This window comes from Babylonia areolata, chromosome 15 (assembly GCF_041734735.1).
Source record: "Babylonia areolata isolate BAREFJ2019XMU chromosome 15, ASM4173473v1, whole genome shotgun sequence".
NCBI lineage: Eukaryota > Metazoa > Mollusca > Gastropoda > Neogastropoda > Buccinidae > Babylonia > Babylonia areolata.
In genome coordinates, this window is record NC_134890.1 from 1,567,648 (window position 1) to 1,595,300 (window position 27,653).

The 27,653-nt window shown below is 47.9% G+C and overlaps 1 protein-coding gene across 1 annotated transcript in view; it reads right to left on the minus strand.

The window, feature by feature from the left end:
- Window positions 1-27,653, minus strand: part of LOC143290086 (uncharacterized) — a 110,224-nt gene that overhangs the window by 47,299 nt on the left and 35,272 nt on the right. Inside the window, exons 16-26 of the mRNA XM_076599376.1 lie at window positions 26,390-26,493; window positions 23,238-23,343; window positions 21,301-21,430; window positions 19,806-19,945; window positions 14,773-14,893; window positions 13,765-13,944; window positions 11,247-11,331; window positions 8,670-8,848; window positions 7,634-7,723; window positions 4,121-4,283; window positions 1,317-1,415 (exon numbers count right to left, since the gene is read on the minus strand). Coding sequence (XP_076455491.1) covers window positions 1,317-1,415; window positions 4,121-4,283; window positions 7,634-7,723; window positions 8,670-8,848; window positions 11,247-11,331; window positions 13,765-13,944; window positions 14,773-14,893; window positions 19,806-19,945; window positions 21,301-21,430; window positions 23,238-23,343; window positions 26,390-26,493 — 1,397 coding nt within the window. The remainder of the gene's footprint in view (window positions 1-1,316; window positions 1,416-4,120; window positions 4,284-7,633; window positions 7,724-8,669; window positions 8,849-11,246; window positions 11,332-13,764; window positions 13,945-14,772; window positions 14,894-19,805; window positions 19,946-21,300; window positions 21,431-23,237; window positions 23,344-26,389; window positions 26,494-27,653) is intronic.

The window sequence follows — 27,653 nt, forward strand, 5'->3', positions numbered from 1 at the left end:
GGTGCGGTGCTGCACGTTTCAAGAAGGAAGAAGATGATAAAAGAGTCCAGAATTCAGCCCAGCAAGGCCAGCAGGGGCAGTGGACAACATGGGAAAATGCACTCCAAAGGAGCCTCAGCTGGAGCGACGTTGGAACATGGCCCGTCTGAGGATCAGCTTCATCCTATGATCTGTCTACGACCTCCTTCCCTTGACTACAAACTTGGTGGAATGAGGGAAAGCAGAGGACCCTGCATGCCAACTCTGCCATGGCAAACAGTGGAACATGTCAGCTCATGCAAAGCGGCGTTGAGCCAAGGACGGTACACATGGAGGCACAACCAAGTGCTAAAAGAAATTGCACACGTGATGAGCGCTGTCCAAGGAACACCCACACCACCAGAAGTTCCAGTGGAGTTCCTCTCTGCATATTGCAAAAAATCTGGCCGGGAACAGCTGTAACATCTTAAGCATAGAAACATGGGCTGCTTGATTATGCCGAAGATTGGGAATGCACAGCTGACCTACCAGAGGGGAAGAAACACTCGGAAATCATCAGCAAGAGCGGCATGATACCTGACATAGTAATCCACTCCAAGGCAACGAAACAAGCGATTCTGACTGAGCTCACTGTGCCATACGAAAGCAGAATGGAGGAAGCCCACATCTTCAAGACCGAGAAGTATGTCAGTCTAGCCAGCAGCCTGAGAGAATCTGGCTTCCAAGCCAAAGTCCTCGCCATAGAGATTGGTGCAAGAGGGTTTGTGAGCGCATCTGCCTACAGCCTCATGAAACAGCTGTCGATTTCTGGCAGAGAGAAGACAAGGGCTCTCAAGGCAATGGCAGAAGCAGCAGAAAAAAGTTCCAGCTGGATCTGGTTGAGGAGGAATAAAAGTAAACTTCATAAGGATTAAATTTCCCTTCTCAAACTAGGCGTACGATAGCTCAGTGGTTAAAACGTCTGCCAGAAAGGTGACTCAGTCCTGAAGTAGCGTCAACCCTGAAGGCGCAGGTTCGAAAAAGGCGGCAATACAAGGTCTTCTAGAAGAAGCCCCCCTCAGTCAAGTGTTTCGGCCCTTAACTCCTTACACTCTAAGGGGGCCGGGCCGCACCCAGGTCATGACTCCTGGATGCCCTTGTATTGGTGCCTTTTTCTTCCAACCTGGTCCTCAGCACACCCACACACCCACCACACACACACACACACACACACACACACACACACACCACACACACACACACCACACACACACACCCACCACACACACACACACACCCACACACACACACACACACACACACACACCACACTCACACACACACACACACACACACACCTGGTCACAGAGCTCCCCCTGGAAGCCGGAGGGACACTGACAGCGGATGTTGAAGGAGGTGGCTGTCTGACTGCTGGCGTCACAGTACCCCCAGTTGGGCTGTGTAAGGACAGACACCTAATTGCACTGTATTGTAAGGACAAACACCTAATTGCACTGTATTGTAAGGACACACACCTAATTGCACTGTATTGTAAGGACACACACCTAATTGCACTGTATTGTGAGGACACACACCTAATTGCACTGTATTGTAAGGACACACACCTAATTGCACTGTATTGTAAGGACAAACACCTAATTGCACTGTATTGTAAGGACAAACACCTAATTGCACTGTATTGTAAGGACAAACATCTAAGTACACTGTATTGTAAGGACAAACATCTAAGTACACTGTATTGTAAGGACAAACATCTAAGTACACTGTATTGTAAGGACAAACACCTAATTACACTGTATTGTAAGGACAAACACCTAAGTACACTGTATTGTAAGGACAAACATCTAAGTACACTCTACTGTAAGGACAAACACCTAATTGCACTGTATTGTAAGGACAAACATCTAAGTACACTGTATTGTAAGGACAGACACCTAAGTGCACTGTATTGTAAGGACAAACATCTAAGTACACTGTATTGTAAAGACAGACAAACATCTAAGTACACTTTATTGTAAGGACAAACATCTAAGTACACTGTATTTTAAGGACAGACAAACATCTAAGTACACTGTATTGTAAGGACAAACATCTAAGTACACTGTATTGTAAGGACAAACACCTAAGTACACTGTATTGTAAGGACAAACACCTAATTGCACTGTATTGTAAGGACAAACACCTAAGTACACTGTATTGTAAGGACAGACACCTAAGTACACTGTACTGTAAGGACAAACATCTAAGTACACTGTATTGTAAAGACAGACAAACATCTAAGTACACTTTATTGTAAGGACAAACATCTAAGTACACTGTATTTTAAGGACAGACAAACATCTAAGTACACTGTATTGTAAGGACAAACATGTAAGTACACTGTATTGTAAGGACAAACATCTAAGTACACTGTATTGTAAGGACAGACACACACCTAAGTACACTGTATTGTAAGGACAGACAAACAAACAGTACACTGTATTGTAAGGACAGACACACAACTAAGTACACTGTATTGTAAGGACAGACAAACAAACAGTACACTGTATTGTAAGGACAGACACACACCTAATTACACTGTATTGTTAGGACAGACACACACCTAAGTACACTGTATTGTAAGGACAGACATCTAAGTACACTGTATTGTAAGGGCAAACACCTAGTACACTGTATTGTAAGAACAGACACACACCTAAGTACACTGTATTGTAAGGACAGACACACATCTAAGTACACTGTATTGTAAGGACAGACAAACATCTAAGTACACTGTATTGTAAGGACAGACATCTAAGTACACTGTATTGTAAGGACAGACAAACATCTAAGTACACTGTATTGTAAGGACAGACAAACATCTAAGTACACTGTATTGTAAGGACAAACACCTAAGTACACTGTATTGTAAGGACAAACATCTAAGTACACTGTATTGTAAGGACAAACATCTAAGTACACTGTATTGTAAGGACAAACATCTAAGTACACTGTATTGTAAGGACAGACACACACCTAAGTACACTGTATTGTAAGGACAGACACACACCTAAGTACACTGTATTGTAAGGACAGACACACACCTAAGTACACTGTATTGTAAGGACAGACACACACCTAAGTACACTGTATTGTAAGGACACACAAACAGTACACTGTATTGTAAGGACAAACATCTAAGTACACTGTATTGTAAGGACAGACACACACCTAAGTACACTGTATTGTAAGGACAGACACACACCTAAGTGCACTGTATTGTAAGGACACAGAAACAGTACACTGTATTGTAAGGACAAACAAACACCTATGTACACTGTATTATAAGGACAGAGAGACAGAAAGAGAGACAGAGACAGAGACAGAGAGTGAGTGAGAGAGAGAGGTGGACAAGGAGAGAGGGAGGGAGGGAGGGAGGGAGGGAGAGTGGGGTGGGGGTGGGGGAACGCATAATACCCGAAGATGCATGTTCATACAAGAATTCTTCCCCTTTTCTGTCCGTCTGTGTGTGTGTGTGTGTGTGTGTGTGTGTGTGTGTGTGTGTGTGTGTGTGTGTGTGTGTGTGTGTGTGTGTGTGTGTGTGTGTGTGTGTGTGTGTGTGTGAGGGATACAGAGACAGAGAGAGACAGACAGAGAGGGATAGAAGAGCAAGAACCAGTCTGAAGATGACACTGCAGATTCCAATTGTTCATCCTTGTGAAAAAAATTTTTTATTCTGCTCTTCACCACCATCTGTCTCTGTGTGTGTCGTTGTCTCTGTCTGTCTGTCTGTCTGTCTGTCTGTCTGTCTGTCTCTCTCTCTCTCTCTCTCTCTCTCTCTCTCTCTCTCTCTCTCTCTTTCTCTCTCTGCCTCTCTCTCTTTCTTTCTCTTCCTCTCTCTTTCTTTCTCTTCCTCTCTCACTCTATCTCTGCCTCTATCTGCCTCTCTCCCTCTCTATGCCCCCTCTCTCTCCCTCTCTCTCTCCCTCCCTCTCTCTCCCTCTCTATCACTCTCTCCCTCTCTGACTCTCACTCTGTCTCTACCTGTCTCTCTCTCTCTCTCCATCTCTCCCCTCCCCCCTCCTCTCTCTCTCTTCCCCCTGTCTCCTCCCCCCCCTCTCTCTCTCTCTCTCTCTCTCTCTCTCTCTGTCACCCCACTGACGTGTTGAGAGTTGAGGTTCCCTGTGAGACACCAAGGCCGACACAGCTGCAGAGCTCCATTGAAGCCTGTGGCCGGGAGGAAGGACTTGGGCCCGTACACCGACATCCTGTAGCCACGCCCACAGATCTGGCGCCCGTCTCCCGAGCAAGGCTGGTTGCAGTCGCTGCACACACACCACAGTGATGCTGTTTCACTGTCAGTACTTCCTTCATGTCTTCCTAATCACCCACAGTGATGCTGTTTCACTGTCAGTACTTCCTTCATGTCTTCCTAACTACACACAGTGATGCTGTTTCACTGTCAGTACTTCCTTCATGTCTTCCTAATCACCCACAGTGGTGCTGTTTCACTGTCAGTACTTCCTTCATGTCTTCCTAACTACACACAGTGATGCTGTTTCACTGTCAGTACTTCCTTCATGTCTTCCTAATCACTCACAGTGATGCTGTTTCACTGTCAGTACTTCCTTCATGTCTTCCTAACTACACACAGTGATGCTGTTTCACTGTCAGTACTTCCTTCATGTCTTCCTAACTACACACAGTGATGCTGTTTCACTGTCAGTACTTCCTTCATGCCTTCCTAATCACCCACATCGATGCTGTTTCACTGTCAGTACTTCCTTCATGTCTTCCTAAAGACCCACAGTGATGCTGTTTCACTGTCAGTACTTCCTTCATGTCTTCCTAATCACCCACAGTGATGCTGTTTCACTGTCAGTACTTCCTTCATGTCTTCCTAATCACCCACAGTGATGCTATTTCACTGTCAGTACTTCCTTCATGTCTTCCTAATGACCCACAGTGATGCTCTTTCACTGTCAGTACTTCCTTCATGTCTTCCTAACTACACACAGTGATGCTGTTTCACTGTCAGTACTTCCTTCATGTCTTCCTAATCACCCACAGTGATGCTGTTTCACTGTCAGTACTTCCTTCATGTCTTCCTAATCACCCACAGTGATGCTGTTTCACTGTCAGTACTTCCTTCATGTCTTCCTAACTACACACAGTGATGCTGTTTCACTGTCAGTACTTCCTTCATGTCTTCCTAATGACCCACAGTGATGCTGTTTCACTGTCAGTACTTCCTTCATGTCTTCCTAATCACCCACAGTGATGCTGTTTAACTGTCAGTACTTCCTTCATGTCTTCCCAAAGAGTCGCCTCTTTAACTCTCTCCATACGAACGGCGAAAGAGACGACGTTAACAGCGTTTCACCCCAATTACCATCATCAAAATATTGCAAGCGGAAGGCTGTTATACTGAAGACGTGAATGTTGACAAAGAATACCACAATTCTGACGACGGAAGCTAAAGGTTGGGTCATTCAGACACCCACTGGACATCCGAGGGGTCTGTGTAGAGGAGAAGAGAGGACTGGCCGTACTGAGTGAGTTAAACCAACGTAGAACACCACTGCGCCACTCCATCGTTATTATTGTGTATCATAGTGTGTGTGTGTGTGTGTGTGTGTGTGTGTGTGTGTGTGTGTGTGTGTGTGTGTGTGTGTGTGTGTTATGTGTGTGTGTGTGTGTGTGTGTGTGTGTGTGTGTCTGTGTTTAAGAAATAATAGAATTTCCATACAATATGCTCTTGAATGCTGTACAAGATGGTGCAAGACTTTACCGATAACTAATGTGTCCGTTCTTCCAAAGCGTTCCTATCTAAACAGCAACGGATACTGAGACGAATTTAGCTGTAGAAACACAAGAGATACAAGGCATTCATACCTCACGTGTTGTACCCATTTTTAGAATCAGTGAATCGTGAAGAAACGACACTGAAACCTACGTCATCTGGCAAAAAGACAAATCACACTAATGTCATCTTGACCCAGACATGGCAAAAAGACATATCACACAAATGTCATCTTGACCCAGACATGGCAAAAAGACAAATCACACTAATGTCATCTTGACCCAGACATGGCAAAAAGACATATCACACAAATGTCATCTTGACCCAGACATCTGAATTTATAAACCATTTGTATTCTGGATAAAACCAACCACCAAAACATGTTCAATGACAACTGGATATATAAAATCTGGGTTCTGTCATGATTCTATATTGTCAATGTGCGTCACATCAGGGACTCTGTGCATAGGTTTTGTTTTAACCATGACCAATCATTGTGCCAGATGTGATGAAGTTGTGTAAAAGACCTTCCGTCTCTTGACCCACCGAAACTTTATCTGTCATTACCACATAATACTTTGTGACCATGGTTTTAACATCTTACTTTGAATTTCTTTATGGACCACGCTACTCCCTTGACCAATTACAAAACCAAGTGCGATTAAAATAACGGGTATATTGGCCAAATGATGACTATGGGCTTTGACCTCTCCCTCTGCATGCCATATCATTATCAAGCAGATGAATTCAAAAGTCGTTTTCATACTTACCATTATCAAGTTTGGTTCGCTGACATTTGTAGTAGCTAAGAAAACACCCACGTTCATTATCAAGCAGGTGAATTCAAAAGTCTTATTATCCTAGACATTATCTTACTTGGTTTGGTTCCAATGCACGTGGCGAAGAACATGCCAACGATAAAGTTCACCATAGGCACACACACACCGACTCATTATACAGACTCACATTGCACATGTGAGTGAAAAGATGGAATATCTGCTTTGAGGTGTTTATTCGGCATTTGTGAATCGATGCTTTCCCCGACACATTAACCTCGCTGAATCAGGAATCCTCTCTCTTACCACAGGTATAAACAGTCAACGTGGTGTCGTTATGAATCAGAGATCCTCTCTCTTACCACAGGTATAAACAGTCAACGGGGTGTCGTTATGAATCAGGGATCCTCTCTCTTACCACAGGTATAAACAGTCAACGGGGTGTCGTTATGAATCAGGGATCCTCTCTCTTACCACAGGTAAAAACAAAGGGGTGTTGTTATGAATCAGGGATCCTCTCTCTTACCACAGGTATAAACAGTCAACGGAGTGTCGTTATGAATCAGGGATCCTCTCTCTTACCACAGGTATAAACAGTCAACGGGGTGTCGTTATGAATCAAGGATCCTATCTCTTACCACAGGTAAAAACAAAGGGGTGTTGTTATGAATCAGGGATCCTCTCTCTTACCACAGGTAAAAACAAAGGGGTGTTGTTATGAATCAGGGATCCTATCTCTTACCACAGGTAAAAACAAAGGGGTGTTGTTATGAATCAGGGATCCTCTCTCTTACCACAGGTATAAACAGTCAACGGGGTGTCGTTATGAATCAAGGATCCTATCTCTTACCACTGGGTATAAACAGTTAACGGGGTGTTGTTATTCAAACAGCTGTGTGTTACTTCTTGTGGGTTTAGGTCATCGGGGTTCATTGAGAATTCGTTCTTGACAATTGCATATCCATAACAACAACAACAACAGCAGCACCACCACCAACACCACCACAGCAGCAGCAGCAGTAACAACAACAACAACATCAACAACACAGGGAGAGAATCCCCAACACAAACAAGGCCAGATGGAGCATGTACCTACTTTTCGGATCTTCGTTTGTTCATGTTGGCCGCATTGTCACAGAAACACTCGTGGCTGTACTCGGTGCCGGAAAAGGCGTATCCCTTGGCCCTGAAAGACATGGAGAGCACACAGGGTTTCACTGACATCACTCCACTCACACGTTTTGTCACATTGACAGACAACAAAAACAAACAGCGTGCAAACAAAGCAAAACAAACAGCGCGCAAAGCAGCAATTTGTCCATTTTCCACAAATGGAAACAGTGATCGTACCTGCACACTGTCTGTCTCTGTGTCTGTCTGTCTGTCTGTCTGTCTCTCTGTCTGTCGTGTGTCTTTCTTTCTCTCTGTCTGTCTCTGTGACTGTATCTCTGTCTGTCTGTCTCTATGTCTGTCTTTGTGTCTCTCTGTGTCTGTCTGTCTATCTCTGTTTATGTGCCTGTGTCTGTCTTTCTCTCTGTGTGTCTCTGTGTCTGTGTCTGTTGTCTGTCTGTCTGTTGTCTGTCTGTGTCTGTGTCTGTCTCTGTGTCTCTCCCTGTGTCTGTCTCTGTCTCTGTCTGTCTGTCTCTGTGTCTGTGTGTCTGTGTCTCTCACTCTGTGTCTGTCTGTGTGTCTGTCTGTCTCTGTCTCTGTGTCTGTCTGTCTGTCTCTGTCTGTGTGTCTGTCTGTCTCTGTCTCTGTGTCTGTCTGTCTGTCTGTCTCTCACTCTGTCTGTGTCTGTGTGTCTGTCTGTCTCTGTCTCTGCGTCTGTCTGTCTGTGTCTGTCTGTCTGTGTCTGTGCCTGTCTCTGTGTCTGTCTGTCTGTCTGTCTCTCACTCTGTCTGTGTCTGCCTGTGTGTCTGTCTGTCTCCGTGTCTGTCTGTCTGTGTCTGTCTGTGTGTCTGTGTGTCTGTCTGTCTGTGTGTCTGTCTGGGTCTGTGTCTGTCTGTAGGTCTGTGTCTGTCTGTAGGTCTGTGTCTGTCTGTCTGTCTGTCTGTCTGTCTGTCTGTCTGTCTCTGTGAGTACCTGTGTCAGTCTGTGTGCCAGCCTCCTCCCGGAACTGAACCAGCACTGACCTGCACTGCTGCCTGCAGTAGAGGGGCGTCATGTGGCGGACAGTGGAGGAGTTGACGGGCACACTGAAGGCGAAGTGGCGGTCTCCGGGGTCGTCCTCAAAGCAGCCCAGGTACACCTCGTTGCCGTAGGTCAGGTCAGTGCTGTAGCGGATCAGCTGCTGACCCCCTACGCTCCAGTCCTGCCGGCACGTGCAGCGCGTAACGTAACATGGGTGGTGACAGTGGGTGGAGGGGGAGGGGGCGGGGGCAGGGGGTTGGTGGTGGGGGGGGGGGTCTTGAGGAGTGCTGAGAACAGGGTGGTGTGGGGGTGGTGGGGTGTGCTGTTCTGTGCTGTGGTGTGTTGTTTCTGTTGTGGTTGTGTTTGTGGTGGTGGTGGTGGTGGTGGTGGTGGTGGTGGTTATGATGGTGGTGGTGGTGGTGATGGTGGTGGTGGTGATGATGGTGGCTGGTGGTTGCGCACAGGACAACACAGGACAAAACCGTGTATGTGTGTGTGTGTGTGTGTTTGTGTGTAATCTTTTAGTCATGGTGCTGACAGTAGCAGTGATGTTGTTGTTGTTGTCATGTTGACAGTAGCAGTGATATTGTTGTCATGTTGACAGTAGCAGTGATATTGTCGTTGTTGTCGTGTTGACAGTCGCAGTGATATTGTCGTTGTTGTCATGTTGACAGTAGCAGTGATATTGTTGTCATGTTGACAGTAGCAGTGATGTTGTCGTTGTTGTCATGTTGACAGTAGCAGTGATATTGTTGTTGTTGTCATGTTGACAGTAGCAGTGATGTTGTCGTCGTTGTCATGTTGACAGTAGTAGTGATGTTGTCGTCGTTGTCATGTTGACAGTAGCAGTGATGTTGTCGTCGTTGTCATGTTGACAGTAGCAGTGATATTGTTGTTGTCATGTTGACAGTAGCAGTGATGTTGTTGTTGTTGTCATGTTGACAGTAGCAGTGATATTGTTGTTGTCATGTTGACAGTAGCAGTGATATTGTTGTCATGTTGACAGTAGCAGTGATATTGTTGTCATGTTGACAGTAGCAGTGATATTGTCGTTGTTGTCATGTTGACAGTAGCAGTGATGTTGTCATGTTGACAGTAGAAGTGATGTTGTCGTTGTTGTCGTGTTGACAGTCGCAGTGATATTGTCGTTGTTGTCATGTTGACAGTAGCAGTGATATTGTTGTTATGTTGACAGTAGCAGTGATGTTGTCGTTGTTGTCATGTTGACAGTAGTAGTGATATTGTTGTCATGTTGACAGTAGCAGTGATGTTGTCGTCGTTGTCATGTTGACAGTAGCAGTGATGTTGTCGTTGTTGTCATGTTGACAGTAGTAGTGATATTGTTGTTGTCATGTTGACAGTAGCAGTGATGTTGTCGTTGTTGTCATGTTGACAGTAGCAGTGATATTATTGTTGTCATGTTGACAGTAGCAGTGATATTGTTGTTGTCATGTTGACAGTAGCAGTGATATTGTTGTTGTCATGTTGACAGTAGCAGTGATATTGTCGTTGTTGTCATGTTGACAGTAGCAGTGATATTGTTGTTGTTGTCATGTTGACAGTAGTAGTGATATTGTCGTTGGTGTCATGTTGACAGTAGCAGTGATATTGTCGTTGTTGTCATGTTGACAGTAGCAGTGATATTGTCGTTGTTGTCATGTTGACAGTAGCAGTGATATTGTCGTTGTTGTCATGTTGACAGTAGCAGTGATATTGTTGCTGTCGTCTTGACAGTAGCAGTGATATTGTTGTTGTTGTTCTCGTCGCCGTCGTTCTTGTTGTCATTGTTGCTGCTGCTGTCGTTGTCATCATTATTGTTGTTTTTGTTGCTGTTGCTGTTGCTGTAGTTGTCGTTGTTGTTCATGATGATGTCATTGTCGTTGTTGTAGATGTCGTTGGTGCTGGTGTCATTATTGTTGTTGTCGTAATTGTTGTCATCGTTTATGTTTTATTTGTCGTCGTCGTCGTTGGTGGTGTTGTTGCTGCAATAGTTGTTGTTGTCGTTTATGTTATTGATGTTGGTGGTGTTGTTGTTGTTGCTGCAATAGTTGTTGTTGTCGTTTGTGTTGATGTTGGTGTTGTTGTTCTTGTTGAAACAGTTGTTGTTGTTGAAATAGTGGAATAGTTGTTGTTGTTGGTGGTGGTGCTGTTGTTGTTGCAATAGTAGTTGTTGTCGTTGGTTGTGGTGTTGTTGCAATAGTTGTTGTTGTCGTTGGTGTTGTTGTTGGTGTTGTTGTTGTTGCAATAGTTGTTGTCGTTGGTGCTGTTGTTGTTGCAGTAGTTGTTGCCGTTTATGTTGGTGGTGGTGTTGTTGTTGCAATAGTTGTTGTCGCTTATGTTGTTGGTGTTGCTGTTGTTGCAATAGTTGTTGTCGTTCATGCTGTTGGTGTTGTTGGTGGTGGTGTTGTTGTTGTTGCAATAGTAGTTGTCGTTCATGTTGTTGGTGTTGTTGTTGTTGTTGCAATAGTTGTTGTCGTTCATGTTGTTGGTTTTGTTGTTGCTGCAATAGTTGTTGTTGATGGTGTTACTGTTGTTGTCGTCAATGTTGTGGTTGTTGGTGGCGTTGTCTGACCACCTACCTCATACTGAGTGGTACTGCTGTACACGTTGACCTTGCAGCTGGCTGGCACTTGACCTCTCAAGGTCACGGCGTCCACGCGCATCCTGCCCCTCCCCCCGTCACCCCCGCAACCCCCTGCCCCACCCAGCCCCCCGGATCCTCCCTGCATCCACAGGGTGTCGAAACCTGGACAGCCACAAAGGTTGGGTGTTTTCATCAGGGTGGACAGCCACAAAGGTTGGGTGTTTTCATCAGGGTGGACAGCCACAAAGGTTGGGTGTTTTCATCAGGGTGGACAGCCACAAAGGTTGGGTGTTTTCATCAGGGTGGACAGCCACAAAGGCTGGGTGTTTTCATCAGGGTGGACAGCCACAAAGGTTGGGTGTTTTCATCAGGGTGGACAGCCACAAAGGTTGGGTGTTTTCATCAGGGTGGACAGCCACAAAGGTTGGGTGTTTTCATCAGGGTGGACAGCAATAACAGCCAGAAAGGTTGGTGTTTTCATCAGGGTGGACAGCCAGAAAGGTTGGGTGTTTTCATCAGTGTGGACAGCCACAAAGGCTGGGTGTTTTCATCAGGGTGGACAGCCACAAAGGTTGGGTGTTTTCATCAGGGTGGACAGCCACAAAGGCTGGGTGTTTTTATCAGGGTGGACAGCCACAAAGGTTGTTTGTTTTCATCAGGGTGGACAGCCACAAAGGTTGGGTGTTTTCATCAGGGTGGACAGCCACAAAGGCTGGGTGTTTTTATCAGGGTGGACAGCCACAAAGGTTGTTTGTTTTCATCAGGGTGGACAGCCACAAAGGCTGGGTGTTTTCATCAGGGTGGACAGCAATAACAGCCAGAAAGGTTGGTGTTTTCATCAGGGTGGACAGCCACAAAGGCTGGGTGTTTTCATCAGGGTGGACAGCCACAAAGGTTGGGTGTTTTCATCAGGGTGGACAGCCACAAAGGCTGGGTGTTTTCATCAGGGTGGACAGCCACAAAGGCTGGGTGTTTTCATCAGGGTGGACAGCCACAAAGGTTGGGTGTTTTCATCAGGGTGGACAGCAATAACAGCCACAAAGGTTGGGTGTTTTCATCAGGGTAGACAGCAATAACAGCCACAAAGGTTGGGTGTTTTCATCAGGGTGGACAGCAATAACAGCCACAAAGGCTGGGTGTTTTCATCAGGGTGGACAGCAATAACAGCCACAAAGGTTGGGTGTTTTCATCAGGGTGGACAGCCACAAAGGTTGGGTGTTTTCATCAGGGTGGACAGCCACAAAGGCTGGGTGTTTTCATCAGGGTGGACAGCCACAAAGGCTGGGTGTTTTCATCAGGGTGGACAGCCACAAAGGTTGGGTGTTTTCATCAGGGTGGACAGCAATAACAGCCACAAAGGTTGGGTGTTTTCATCAGGGTAGACAGCAATAACAGCCACAAAGGCTGGGTGTTTTCATCAGGGTGGACAGCAATAACAGCCACAAAGGCTGGGTGTTTTCATCAGGGTGGACAGCAATAACAGCCACAAAGGCTGGGTGTTTTCATCAGGGTGGACAGCAATAACAGCCACAAAGGTTGGGTGTTTTCATCAGGGTGGACAACAATAACAGCCAGAAAGGCTGGGTGTTTTCTTCAGGGTGGACAGCCAGAAAGGTTGGGTGTTTTCATCAGGGTGGACAGCCACAAAGGCTGGGTGTTTTCATCAGGGTGGACAGCCACAAAGGTTGGGTGTTTTCATCAGGGTGGACAGCCACAAAGGTTGTTTGTTTTCATCAGGGTGGACAGCCACAAAGGTTGGGTGTTTTCATCAGGGTGGACAGCAATAACAGCCACAAAGGTTGGGTGTTTTCATCAGGGTGGACAGCCACAAAGGTTGGGTGTTTTCATCAGGGTGGACAGCCACAAAGGCTGGGTGTTTTCATCAGGGTGGACAGCCACAAAGGCTGGGTGTTTTCATCAGGGTGGACAGCCACAAAGGTTGGGTGTTTTCATCAGGGTGGACAGCCACAAAGGTTGGGTGTTTTCATCAGGGTGGACAGCCACAAAGGCTGGGTGTTTTCATCAGGGTGGACAGCAATAACAGCCAGAAAGGTTGGGTGTTTTCATCAGGGTGGACAGCCAGAAAGGTTGGGTGTTTTCATCAGGGTGGACAGCCACAAAGGTTGTTTGTTTTCATCAGGGTGGACAGCAATAACAGCTACAAAGGCCGGGTGGTTTTTTTGTTTGGTTGTTTTCATTAGGGACTATGTTTTATTCGTGTGTGGTCTGCAATAGTTGTTTGGATCAAGAGACTCACAGGTTGTATCGTTATACTGATTCGTATTACTGTGTGCGCCTTTGTTCGTTTCTTTGTTTACTTGTGGACAGACAGACAGACAAACAGACATACTGACGCCAAGCGGCATGTAAGGAAACAATGATAAAACCGACACCAGCCAACGCTACTGAAGCGGAAGAACAAAAGCAAAACAACACAAACCAAACCCCAACCCACCCTCCATACAGCAAACAGACCTGGCTCACAGCCACACAACCCAAGCCCCCACCCCCACCCCCTTGCTCCCACACCCCAGCAGAGCTTACCCACGTCCACAAGGTTGCCCCGGATGTAGAGTGACCCCCCACTCCCTCCCCCTCCCGGCCCGGACTTGTCCCAGCAGGCACTGCGAGAATTGCCATAGCAACTGCTGACGGAGGAGGCCGCGCCACAGGCTGCAGGACACACGTTGCACCTGGACACACAGGATACTGTCATTAACACACACCTGGACACACAGGACACTGTCATTAACACACCTGGACACACAGGATACTGTCATTAACACACCTGGACACACAGGATACTGTCATTAACACACACCTGGACACACAGGAGACTGTCATTAACACACCTGGACACACAGGATACTGTCATTAACACACACCTGGACACACAGGACACTGTCATTGACACACCTGGACACACAGGACACTGTCATTAACACACACCTGGACACACAGGATACTGTCATTAACACACACCTGGACACACAGGACACTGTCATTGACACACCTGGACACACAGGACACTGTCATTAACACATCTGGACACGCAATACTGTCATTAACACCTGGACACACAGGATACTGTCATTAACACACACCTGGACACACAGGATACTGTCATTAACACACCTGGACACACAGGATACTGTCATTAACACACACCTGGACACACAGGATACTGTCATTAACACACCTGGACACACAGGACACTGTCATCAACACACCTGGACACACAGGACACACAGGATACTGTCATTAACACACACCTGGACACGCAATACTGTCAACACACCTGGACACACAGGATACTGTCATCAACACACCTGGACACACAGGATACTGTCATCAACACACCTGGACACACAGGACACACAGGACACACAGGATACTGTCATTAGCACACCTGGACACACAGGATACTGTCATTAACACCACCACCACCACCACCACCACGCACACACACACACACACACACACACACACACACACACACACACACACACACACACACACACCCTGTGGCCTGCCTCCTGTCCCCCTGACCGTCCCCACCGGCCACAGACACGTGACCTCGGACACGGACCGTGCCCCGCGCGTGCAGACCGATGGACCCCCCGCCGTTACCCCCCCGGCCCCCTGCACACACCACAGACACCTGTACACACCACGTACCATCACTACAGACACCTGTACACACCACGTACCATCACTACAGACACCTGTACACACCACATACCATCACTACAGACACCTGTACACACCACATACCATCACTACAGACACCTGTACACACCACATACCATCACTACAGACACCTGTACACACCACATACCATCACTACAGACACCTGTACACACCACGTACCATCACCACAGACATCTGTACACACCACATACCATCACTACACACACCTGTACACACCACGTACCATCACCACAGACATCTGTACACACCACATACCATCACTACACACACCTGTACACACCACGTACCATCACTACACACACATGTACACACCACGTACCATCACTACAGACACCCATACACACCACATACCATCACTACAGACACCTGTACACACCACGTACCATCACTACAGACACCTGTACACACCACATACCATCACTACACACACCTGTACACACCACGTACCATCACTACAGACACCTGTACACACCACGTACCATCACTACACACACCTGTACACACCACGTACCATCACTACGGACACCTGTACACACCACATACCATCACTACAGACACCTGTACACACCACATACCATCACTACACACACCTGTACACACCACATACTATCACTACACACACCTGTACACACCTCGTACCATCACTACAGACACCTGTACACACCACGTACCATCACTACAGACACCTGTACACACCTCGTACCATCACTACAGACACCTGTACACACCACGTACCATCACTACAGACACCTGTACACACCACATACCATCACTACTGTCACGCTCTATAAGAGAGCGGACTAGAAACCCCCACCCAGCCCAGCACTAACACCCAGACAACACAAACACAGACTACAACAATTCAGGGTTTACATACATTTGTTTAATCACACACCTAGCTTGCCCACAAACAATAACCACAACCCCAGCTGCAACAACACTTAAATAACAGAATGGATAAATAATAACACACACAAAAAACAAACAAAAAAACCCACACACAAAAAAAACAGAGCTTTAAGATAAGGAAACAAGCACAACGTTAATGATGTAGTGACGACGACGACGAACAGTAAGTGACGACGACGAGGAACAGTGACGACGAAGACGAACAGTGACGACTAAGACGAACAGACGAACACCCAGACAGCTGAGCGCCAGGCCAGAGAACGCTGGCGACGGAAGCCAGCGGCAGGCGGTAGCAGCCAACGGAGGCCTGGACTAAGGAAGCCAAAGGCAGGCAGAGGGGTTCCCGGGGAGACAGTGGAGGGTCAGTGGAAGGGTAGGGAAGTCAGTGGATGAGCACGAAAGTGGGAACACTGAAAACACTGTATATAGCCTATTATCCACTGGTAGGATTCACTCTTGGACAAACCCAATTAAACAACCTAAATGTACGTAGCCCAGAATTCGTAAAGAAAACAAATCTTACAAAATTTCAGTTTAACCCCTCCCTAATCAACACATGGGCTACAGAATAGATCAATTTTACTCAGCTGCGCTGTTTCGGAAGTTTAAAAGGCTGACAACAACCACACCCAAGAGCAAGGATAACGTTAAAGGATAAGGGGGTAGTTTGGAATATTCTAGCTTATGTATCATATATAATACAGTGACACACATACACACACATTAATAGAACTAACAACTGAAGGGGTTCACAAGGAAAACTTAAATCTAGATTTTACAGTTGATCCCTTTCAACACACGTAACTATTTTATCACATTCTTATAAAATTTATGTCTAAAATGCATACGCATCCTACAAATGCACATAAAATCGCAAAATATATTTACTTAAACATTCACTCCCTCCTCTCTCTCTCTTTCTCATACATAGACATGAACGCAAGACGAACAGACAGAACACGGGTTAGGACTGTCTTTACAGTCTCCTCTTACCTTCCAGAGAGGTACCACTACCCCAAGGCTGGAAGTTCACACAGAGAACACAGAGACCACGACCACTCGGAGGAAACTGATCCCCACTACAAGCGTCCAGACGGGCAAACAGCCCTGAAGAGAGCCAAAGACTGGCACGGCTGCCTCCTCTGACAGTCGCGGGCGAAAAGCCCAGAATCTTGTCATTTGTTAACAAGGAAGAGGCTGATCTCAGTTCAGTGACAGCCTGAACTGAGACCGAGACAGACTGAGTATCTCGTGCAAACCGCACAACCCACACTGCTCTCTAGCTAGATGGGGTGGGTGAACGAGGGGGTTTAGCACTCATATCTGATTTTGTCATGAGATGTGACAACTACACACACCTGTACACACCACGTACCATCACTACAGACACCTGTACACACCACATACCATCACTACAGACACCTGTACACACCTCGTACCATCACTACAGACACCTGTACACACCACATACCATCACTACACACACCTGTACACACCACATACCATCACTACAGACACCTGTACACACCACGTACCATCACTACAGACACCTGTACACACCACGTACCATCACTACAGACACCTGTACACACCACGTACCATCACTACAAACACCTGTACACACCACGTACCATCACTACAGACACCTGTACACACCATGTACCATCACTACAGACACCTGTACACACCACGTACCATCACTACAGACACCTGTACACACCACATACCATCACTACAGACACCTGTACACACCACATACCATCACTACAGACACCTGTACACACCACGTACCATCACTACACACACCTGTACACACCACATACCATCACTACAGACATCTGTACACACCACGTACCACCACTACAGACACCTGTACACACCACGTACCATCACTACAGACACCTGTACACACCACATACCATCACTACAGACACCTGTACACACCACGTACCATCACTACAGACACCTGTACACACCACATACCATCACTACAGACACCTGTACACACCACGTACCATCACTACAGACACCTGTACACACCACATACCATCACCACAGACACCTGGACACACAGGATACTGTCATTAACACACCTGGACACACCACATACCATCACTACAGACACCTGGACACACAGGATACTGTCATTAACACACCTGGACACACCACATACCATCACCACAGACACCTGGACACACAGGATACTGTCATTAACACACCTGGACACACCACATACCATCACTACAGACACCTGTACACACCACGTACCATCACTACAGACACCTCTACACACCACGTACCATCACTACACACACCTGTACACACCACGTACCATCACTACAGACACCTGTACACACCACGTACCATCACTACAGACACCTCTACACACCACGTACCATCACTACAGACACCTCTACACACCACGTACCATCAATACAGACACCTGTACACATCACATACCATCACTACAGACACCTGTACACACCACATACCATCACTACAGACACCTGTACACACCACGTACCATCACTACAGACACCTCTACACACCACGTACCATCACTACACACACCTGTACACACCACATACCATCACCACAGACACCTGTACACACCTCATACCATCACTACAGACACCTGTACACACCACATACCATCACTACAGACACCTGGACACACCACGTACCATCACTACAGACACATGTACACACCACGTACCATCACTACACACACCTGTACACACCACATACCATCACTACAGACACCTGTACACACCACGTACCATCACTACAGACACCTGTACACACCACGTACCATCACTACAGACACCTGTACACACCACGTACCATCACTACACACACCTGTACACACCACATACCATCACTACAGACACCTGTACACACCACGTACCATCACTACACACACCTGTACACACCACATACCATCATTGTCACCTGTACACACCACATACCATCACTACAGACACCTGTACACACCACATACCATCACTACAGACCTGTACACACCACGTACCATCACTACACACACCTGTACACACCACATACCATCATTGTCACCTGTACACACCACATACCATCACTACAGACACCTGTACACACCTCATACCATCACTACAGACACCTGTACACACCACGTACCATCACTACAGACACCTGTACACACCACGTACCATCACTACGGACACCTGTACACACCACATACCATCACTACAGACCCCTGTACACACCACGTACCATCACTACACACACCTGTACACACCACGTACCATCACTACACACACCTGTACACACCACGTACCATCACTACACACACCTGTACACACCACGTACCATCACTACACACACCTGGACACACCACGTACCATCACTACAGACACCTGTACACACCACATACCATCACTACAGACACCTGTACACACCACATACCATCACTACAGACACCTGTACACACCACGTACCATCACTACAGACACCTGTACACACCTCGTACCATCACTACAGACACCTGTACACACCACGTACCATCACTACACACACCTGTACACACCATATACCATCACTACAGACACCTGTACACACCACGTACCATTACTACAAACACCTGTACACACCATGTACCATCACTACAGACACCTGTACACACCACGTACCATCACTACAGACACCTGTACACACCACGTACCATCACTACAGACACCTGTACACACCACGTACCATCACTACAGACACCTGTACACACCATATACCATCACTACAGACACCTGTACACACCACATACCATCACTACAGACACCTGTACACACCACATACCATCACTACAGACACCTGTACACAACACGTACCATCACTACAGACACCTGTACACACCTGGACAGACAGAGAGACAGACAGAGAGACAGAACGAGTGCTGACGGACCTGGTGGGGTGGAGGACAGGTCACCAGCGTTGCCCCCACTGCCCCCTCCGGACCCCAGGTACAGTCGGTCCAGGTCCATTGTCCCGTACACCTGTCCCCCCTGCCCTGTCTGCCCACCGCCACTGCGCTCAGCGCTGCCTCTGGTCACAGCGTGTCACACAGCACACAGCGTGTCACACACAGCACACAGCGTGTCACACACAGCACACAGCGTGTCACACACAGCACACAGCGTGTCACACAGCACACAGCGTGTCACACACAGCACACAGCGTGTCACACAGCACACAGCGTGTCACACACAGCACACAGCGTGTCACACACAGCACACAGCGTGTCACACAGCACACAGCGTGTCACACACAGCACACAGCGTGTCACACAGCACACAGCGTGTCACACACAGCACACAGCGTGTCACACAGCACACAGCACACAGCTTGTCACACAGCACACAGCGTGTCACACAGCACACAGCGTGTCACACACAGCACACAGCTTGTCACACACAGAACACAGCGTGTTTCACACACAGCACACAGCGTGTCACACAGCACACAGAGTGTTTCACACAGCACACAGCGTGTCACACAGCACACAGCGTGTTTCACACACAGCACACAGCGAGTCACACAGCACACAGCGTGTCAACCAGCACACAGCGTGTCACACACAGCACACAGCGTGTCATACAGCACAGGGCGTGTCACGCAGCACACAGCGTGTCATACACAGCACACAGCGTGTCACACACAGCACACAGTGTGTCACACACAGCACACAGCGTGTCACACACAGCACACAGCGTGCCACACAGCACACAGCACACAGCTTGTCACACAGCACACAGCGAGTCACACAGCACACAGCGTGCCACACAGCAAGTCACACAGCACACAGCGTGTCACACACAGCACACAGCGTGTCACACAGCACACAGCTTGTCACACAGCACACAGCGAGTCACACAGCACACAGCGTGCCACACAGCAAGTCACACAGCACACAGCGTGTCACACACAGCACACAGCGTGTCACACAGCACACAGCTTGTCACACAGCACACAGCGAGTCACACAGCACACAGCGTGCCACACAGCAAGTCACACAGCACACAGCGTGTCATACACAGCACACAGCGTGTCACACACAGCACACAGCGTGTCACGCACAGCACACAGCGTGCCACACAGCAAGTCATACAGCACACAGCGTGTCAACAAGCACACAGCGTGTCACACACAGCACACAGCGTGTCACACACAGCACACAGCGTGTCAACACAGCACACAGCATGTCACACAGCACACAGCGTGTCACACAGCACACAGCGTGTCACACAGCACACAGCGTGTCACACACACACCACGCGTCAGGACACACAGCAAGCCCCAACACACACGTCATTATATATAATGTTCAATACTCACACACACACACACACACACACACACACACACACACACACACACAAACTCACCCAGCGACCCCGTACCCCCCTCCTCCCCCCGGAGCAGCGTTGGCAGACGACTGACTGGTCCCCCCTCCTCCCCCTCCGCCCCCTCTGTGAGGCTGGAAGAACTGGGCCTGCAGGTTGACGTGGGAGGTTCCGCTGGCGTTGGTGTCTGTGGCACACAGAAAGGCATGGGTGTGTGGCGCACAGACAGTGACGAGGGAAGTGTGTGGCACAGAGAAGAGGACAGTGTGTGGCACAGAGAAGAGGACAGTGTGTGGCACAGAGAAGAGGACAGTGTGTGGCACAGAGAAGAGGACAGTGTGTGGCACAAAGAGAAGAGGACAGTGTGTGGCACAGAGAAGAGGACAGTGTGTGGCACAGAGACAGTGAAGAGGACAGTGTGTGGCACAGAGAAGAGGACAGTGTGTGGCACAGAGAAGAGGACAGTGTGTGGCACAGAGAAGAGGACAGTGTGGCACAGTGAAGAGGACAGTGTGTGGCACAGAGAAGAGGACAGTGTGTGGCACAGTGAAGAGGACAGTGTGTGGCACAAAGAGAAGAGGACAGTGTGTGGCACATAGACAGTGAAGAGGACAGTGTGTGGCACACAGACAGTGAAGAGGACAGTGTGTGGCACAGAGAAGAGGACAGTGTGTGGCACACAGACAGTGAAGAGGACAGTGTGGCACAGAGAAGAGGACAGTGTGTGGCACACAGACAGTGAAGAGGACAGTGTGGCACAGAGACAGTGAAGAGGACAGTGTGTGGCAAACAGACAGTGCAGAGGACAGTGTGTGGCACACAGACAAAGCAGAGGACAGTGTGTGGCACACAGACAGTGCAGAGGACAGTGTGTGGCACACAGACAGTGCAGAGGACAGTGTGTGGCACAGAGACAGTGAAGAGGACAGTGTGTGGCACATAGACAGTGAAGAGGACAGTGTGTGGCACACAGTGAAGAGGACAGTGTGTGGCACAGAGAAGAGGACAGTGTGTGGCACAGAGAAGAGGACAGTGTGTGGCACAGAGACAGTGAAGAGGACAGTGTGTGGCACATAGACAGTGAAGAGGACAGTGTGTGGCACACAGTGAAGAGGACAGTGTGTGGCACACAGACAGTGAAGAGGACAGTGTGTGGCACACAGACAGTGAAGAGGACAGTGTGTGGCACACAGACAGTGAAGAGGACAGTGTGTGGCACAGAGACAGTGAAGAGGACAGTGTGTGGCACACAGACAGTGCAGAGGACAGTGTGTGGCACACAGTGAGTGAAGAGGAAACGAAACTAGTTCCACAAGGTCTGCTTTGATGTGTTGGCAAACGAATGATTTTAGTTAATGAGAAAGAAAACAGAATGCCTGACATAAACAGTACGGTACAAGTACACGAGAAGACAGAATGACAACTACAGGAGAAAACCAAGAGTCGATACCGTGAAACAGGGGGGCGGGGTCTATATCTTTAAACACACACACACACACACACACACACACACACACACACACACACACACACACACACACTATGATAATGAGAACGATGATCAAGGTGACATTGAGGAGGAGGAGGAGGAGGAGGATAAGGAGGAGGATAAGGAGGATGAGGACGAGGATAAGGATGAGGAGGAGGAGGAGGATAAGGATTATGATCACGAGGAGGAGAAGGATGATAAGGATAAGGATGATGATGAAGATAGGGATGAGGAGGAGGCGGAGGATTAGGAGGAGGAGGAGGAAGATAACGAGGAGGAGGAGGAGAGGGAGAATAAGGAGGAGGAGGATAAGGATGATGATGAGGAGGAGGAAGAGGAGGATAAGGATAATAAGAGGAGGAGAAGGAGGAGAAGGATAAGGAGGAGGAGAAGTATAAGGAGGAGGAGGAGAAGGAGGAGGAGGATAAGGAGGAGGAAGAGGAGGATAAGGAGGAGGAGGAGAATAATGACGACGATGACGATGATAACAAGGACGATGGCTCACTGTGGTAGGATTCACCAGGATGCCCGTTACTGCCAGGTCCAGTGGGAGTGCGACCGCCTCTGTATCCACTGCCCTCCGCGCTCAGGTAGCCGTCAATGTGGATTTCCTGTCAACACATGGCCGTCAATGTGGATTTCCTGTCAACACATGGCCGTCAATGTGGATTTCCTGTCAACACATGGCCGTCAATGTGGATTTCCTGTCAACACATGGCCGTCAATGTGGGTTTCCTGTCAACACATGGCCGTCAATGTGGGTTTCCTGTCAACACATGGCCGTCAATGTGGATTGCCTGTCAACACATGGCCGTCAATGTGGATTGCCTGTCAACACATGGCCGTCAATGTGGATTTCCTGTCAACACATGGCCGTCAATGTGGATTTCCTGTCAACACATGGCCGTCAATGTGGGTTTCCTGTCAACACATGGCCGTCAATGTGGGTTTCCTGTCAACACATGGCCGTCAATGTGGATTTCCTGTCAACACATGGCCGTCAATGTGGGTTTCCTGTCAACACACACGTACACAGACACGCACACATACAGCCATCCATGTGGATTTCCTGTGCACACAGACACACTGTCACGCTCTATAAGAGAGCAGACTAGAAAACCCCCCCACCCAGCCCAGCACTAACACCCAGACAACACAGACTACAACAATTCAGGGTTCACATCCATTTATTTAATCACACACAGAGCTTGCCAACAAATGGCCACAACCCCAGCTGCAACAACACTTAAATAACAGAATGCATAAATAATAACACACTCACACAAAAAAAAAAACCCACAAAAAACCAGAGTTTTAAGACATGGCAACAAGCACAACGTTGATGATGTAGTGACGATGAAGTAGTGACGATGAAGTAGTGACGACGACGACGAACAGTAAGTGACGACGACGAAGAACAGTGACGACGAAGACGAAGAGACGAACACCCAGACAGCCGAGCACCAGGCCAGAGAACTCTGGCGACGGAAGGCAGCGGCAGGCGGCAGCAGCCAACGGAGGCCTGGACCAAGTCAAAGGCAGGCAGAGGGGTTCCCGGGGAGACAGTGGAGGGTCAGTGGAAGGGTAGGGAAGTCGGTGGATGAACACGGAAAGTGGGAACGCTGAAAACACTTCCAGAAGAGGCACCACTACCCCAAGGCTGGAAGTTCACACAGAACACAGACGAAGAGCACACGACCACTCGGAGGAAACTGATCCCCACTGACGAGCGTCAAGACGGGCAAACAGCCCTGAAGCACCCAAAGACTGGCACGGCTGCCTCTTCTGACAGTCGCGGGCGAAAAGCTCAGAATCTTGTCATTTGTCAACAAGGAAGAGGCTGAGCTCAGTTCAGTGACAGCCTGAACTGAGACTGAGACAGACTGAGAATCTCGTGCAATCAGCACAACCCACACTGCTCTCTAGCTAGATGGGGTGGGTGAACGAGGAGGGGGTTAAGCACTCATCCGATTTGTCATGAGGTGTCACACACACACACACACACACACACACACACACACACACAGCTATTCCTGTGAATTCATTATCCTCTGTGTCCAGGGCTCGGCATAGGAAGGCAGTGAATTCATATCCACTGTGTCCAGGGCTCGGCATAGGAAGGCAGTGAATTCATTATCCACTGTGTCCAGGGCTCGGCATAGGAAGGCAGTGAATTCATTATCCACTGTGTCCAGGGCTGGGCATAGGAAGGCAGTGAATTCATTATCTATCGTGTCCAGGGCTCGGCATAGAAAGGCAGTGAATTCATTATCCACTGTGTCCAGGGCTGGGCATAGGAAGGCAGTGAATTCATTATCCACTGAGTCCAGGGCTGGGCATAGGAAGGCAGTGAATTCATATCCACTGTGTCCAGGGCTGGGCATAGGAAGGCAGTGAATTCATTATCCACTGTGTCCAGGGCTCGGCATAGGAAGGCAGTGAATTCATATCCACTGTGTCCAGGGCTCGGCATAGGAAGCCAGTGAATTCATATCCACTGTGTCAACTATCAACAACGTAAGGGCTTTACAGCTCTTCCACACTCTTCCACATCAACTGTTAACAACCCAGGGCCTTTCCTTTAAGCTGTATGACTGGCGGTGGTGGTCAAACTATCGTACCATATCTGGGGTGCAGTCACGGCGTTATGTCATCTGTGAAACAGACTATAGCAATACGAATTGTGTATTAACTACAGAGACTACAGGAATACCAATAGTGTGATAACTACACAGAGACTATAGCTATATGAATACTAACAACGTGATAACTGCACAGGGACTATATGAATACTAACAGTGTGATGACTACACAGACACTATAGGAATACTAACAGTGTGATAACTACAGACCGACCATGGAAATACCTACAGTGTGATAACTACAGACCGACCATGGAAATACTGACAGTGTGATAACTACAGACCGAACATGGAAATACTAACAGTGTGATAACTACAGACCGACCATAGAAATACATACAGTGTGATAACTACAGACCAACCATAGAAATACTGACAGTGTGATAACTACAGACCAAACATGGATAACAGTGTGATAACTACAGACCGACCATGGAAATACTGACAGTGTCATAACTACAGACCGACCATGGAAATACTGACAGTGTCATAACTACAGACCGACCATGGAAATACTGACAGTGTCATAACTACAGACCGACCATGGAAATACTGACAGTGTCATAACTACAGACCGACCATGGAAATACTGACAGTGTCATAACTACAGACCGACCATGGAAATACTGACAGTGTCATAACTACAGACCGACCATGGAAATACTGACAGTGTGATAACTACAGACCGACCATGGAAATACTGACAGTGTCATAACTACAGACCAAACATGGATAACAGTGTGATAACTACAGACCGACCATAGAAATACTTAGTGTGATAACTACAGACCGACCATGGAAATACTGACAGTGTCATAACTACAGACCAAACATGGATAACAGTGTGATAACTACAGACCGACCATAGAAATACTTACAGTGTGATAACTACAGACCGACCATGGAAATACTGACAGTGTCATAACTACAGACCGAACATGGAAACGCTAACAGTGTGATAACTAGTTACACAGAGACTGACGTCACTGAAGGTGTGACGACCTTTGACCCTTACCTCAGCATAGACTTCAAAGGAGCCGCCGTTAGTTCCGTCATATGGAGTGACCTTGACCGTGACCCCTTGACCTATGGTCATTGTGTTGACGTTGCAGTGCACACCTGTCAACGTCACAGCAAGCAGGTCTTGACACGGACACACCTTGGCCTTCATCGTACAGTCATGTGTATAGTACCTACAATTCAGTGTGTATGTTTTCCTCACGCTAGAGTGTGTATATTGCGTACGCTTAAGTGTCTGTGTTCGCGTATGCTTGAGTGTGTGTGTGTTCGCGTATGCTCGAGTGTGTGTGTGTGTGTGTGTTCGCGTATGCTCGAGTGTGTGTGTGTGTGTGTGTTCGCGTATGCTCGAGAGTGTGTGTGTGTGTGTGTGTGTGTGTGTGTGTGTGTGTGTGTGTGTGTGTGTTCGCGTGTGTGTGTGTGTGTGTTCGCGCGTGTGTGTGTGTGTGTGTTCGCGCGCGTGCGTGCGTGCGTGCGTGCGTGCGTGCGTGCGTGCGTGCGTGCGTGTTTGTGTGTGTGTGTTCGCGTATGCTCGAGTGTGTTCGCGTATGCTCGAGTGTGTTCGCACGCCTATGCTAGAGTGTGTGTATTGCGTACGCTCGAGTGTGTATGTTCGCTCACGCTAGAGTGTGTAAATACGCATATTCTAGAGTGTGTATATTGCGTACGCTTAAGTGTGTATGTTCGCCAATACTCGAGTATGTTCGCGTATGCTCGAGTGTGTATGTACGCCTGTGCTTGAGTGTATGTATGCTTATGCTCGAGTGTGTATGTTCGCCTATGCTTGAGTGTGTACGTCAGGGACAAGGGGGGTTGTGTGTGTATGTGAACGCTGCCAGTTATGGTAGACCCACTCTGGCACTCATGCATCACGTGCTTCTTGTAGCAGATGGAGTCTATATAATGCACGTGTTGCACTGTGAAGCAATACGTGGCAGACTTCTGACTTTTTGTGAACTATGGGAGTTTTCTTCGTTTACAAAAACGGCACCGTTTGACAGTGGAGCAAGAGGCTTGGCCAGGTCTGCAATGGTCAGTGTGGGGTCCTACAGAGAGGGACGCTCAGTTAGACCAGTCTTTGGCGATACAGGTTGTCGCAAGGAACTGCGATGCTCAGCCGGAAATTTTGGCCGGAATTCATAGCCCGTTGAGGTGTTTATTCATCTATTTATTTAGTGTCGTTGCACTAGTAAAATTATCTAACAACTTGTAGTATTTCTGCTGTACTACCGTCCGAAATATACGTACCTGTATTACTAGTC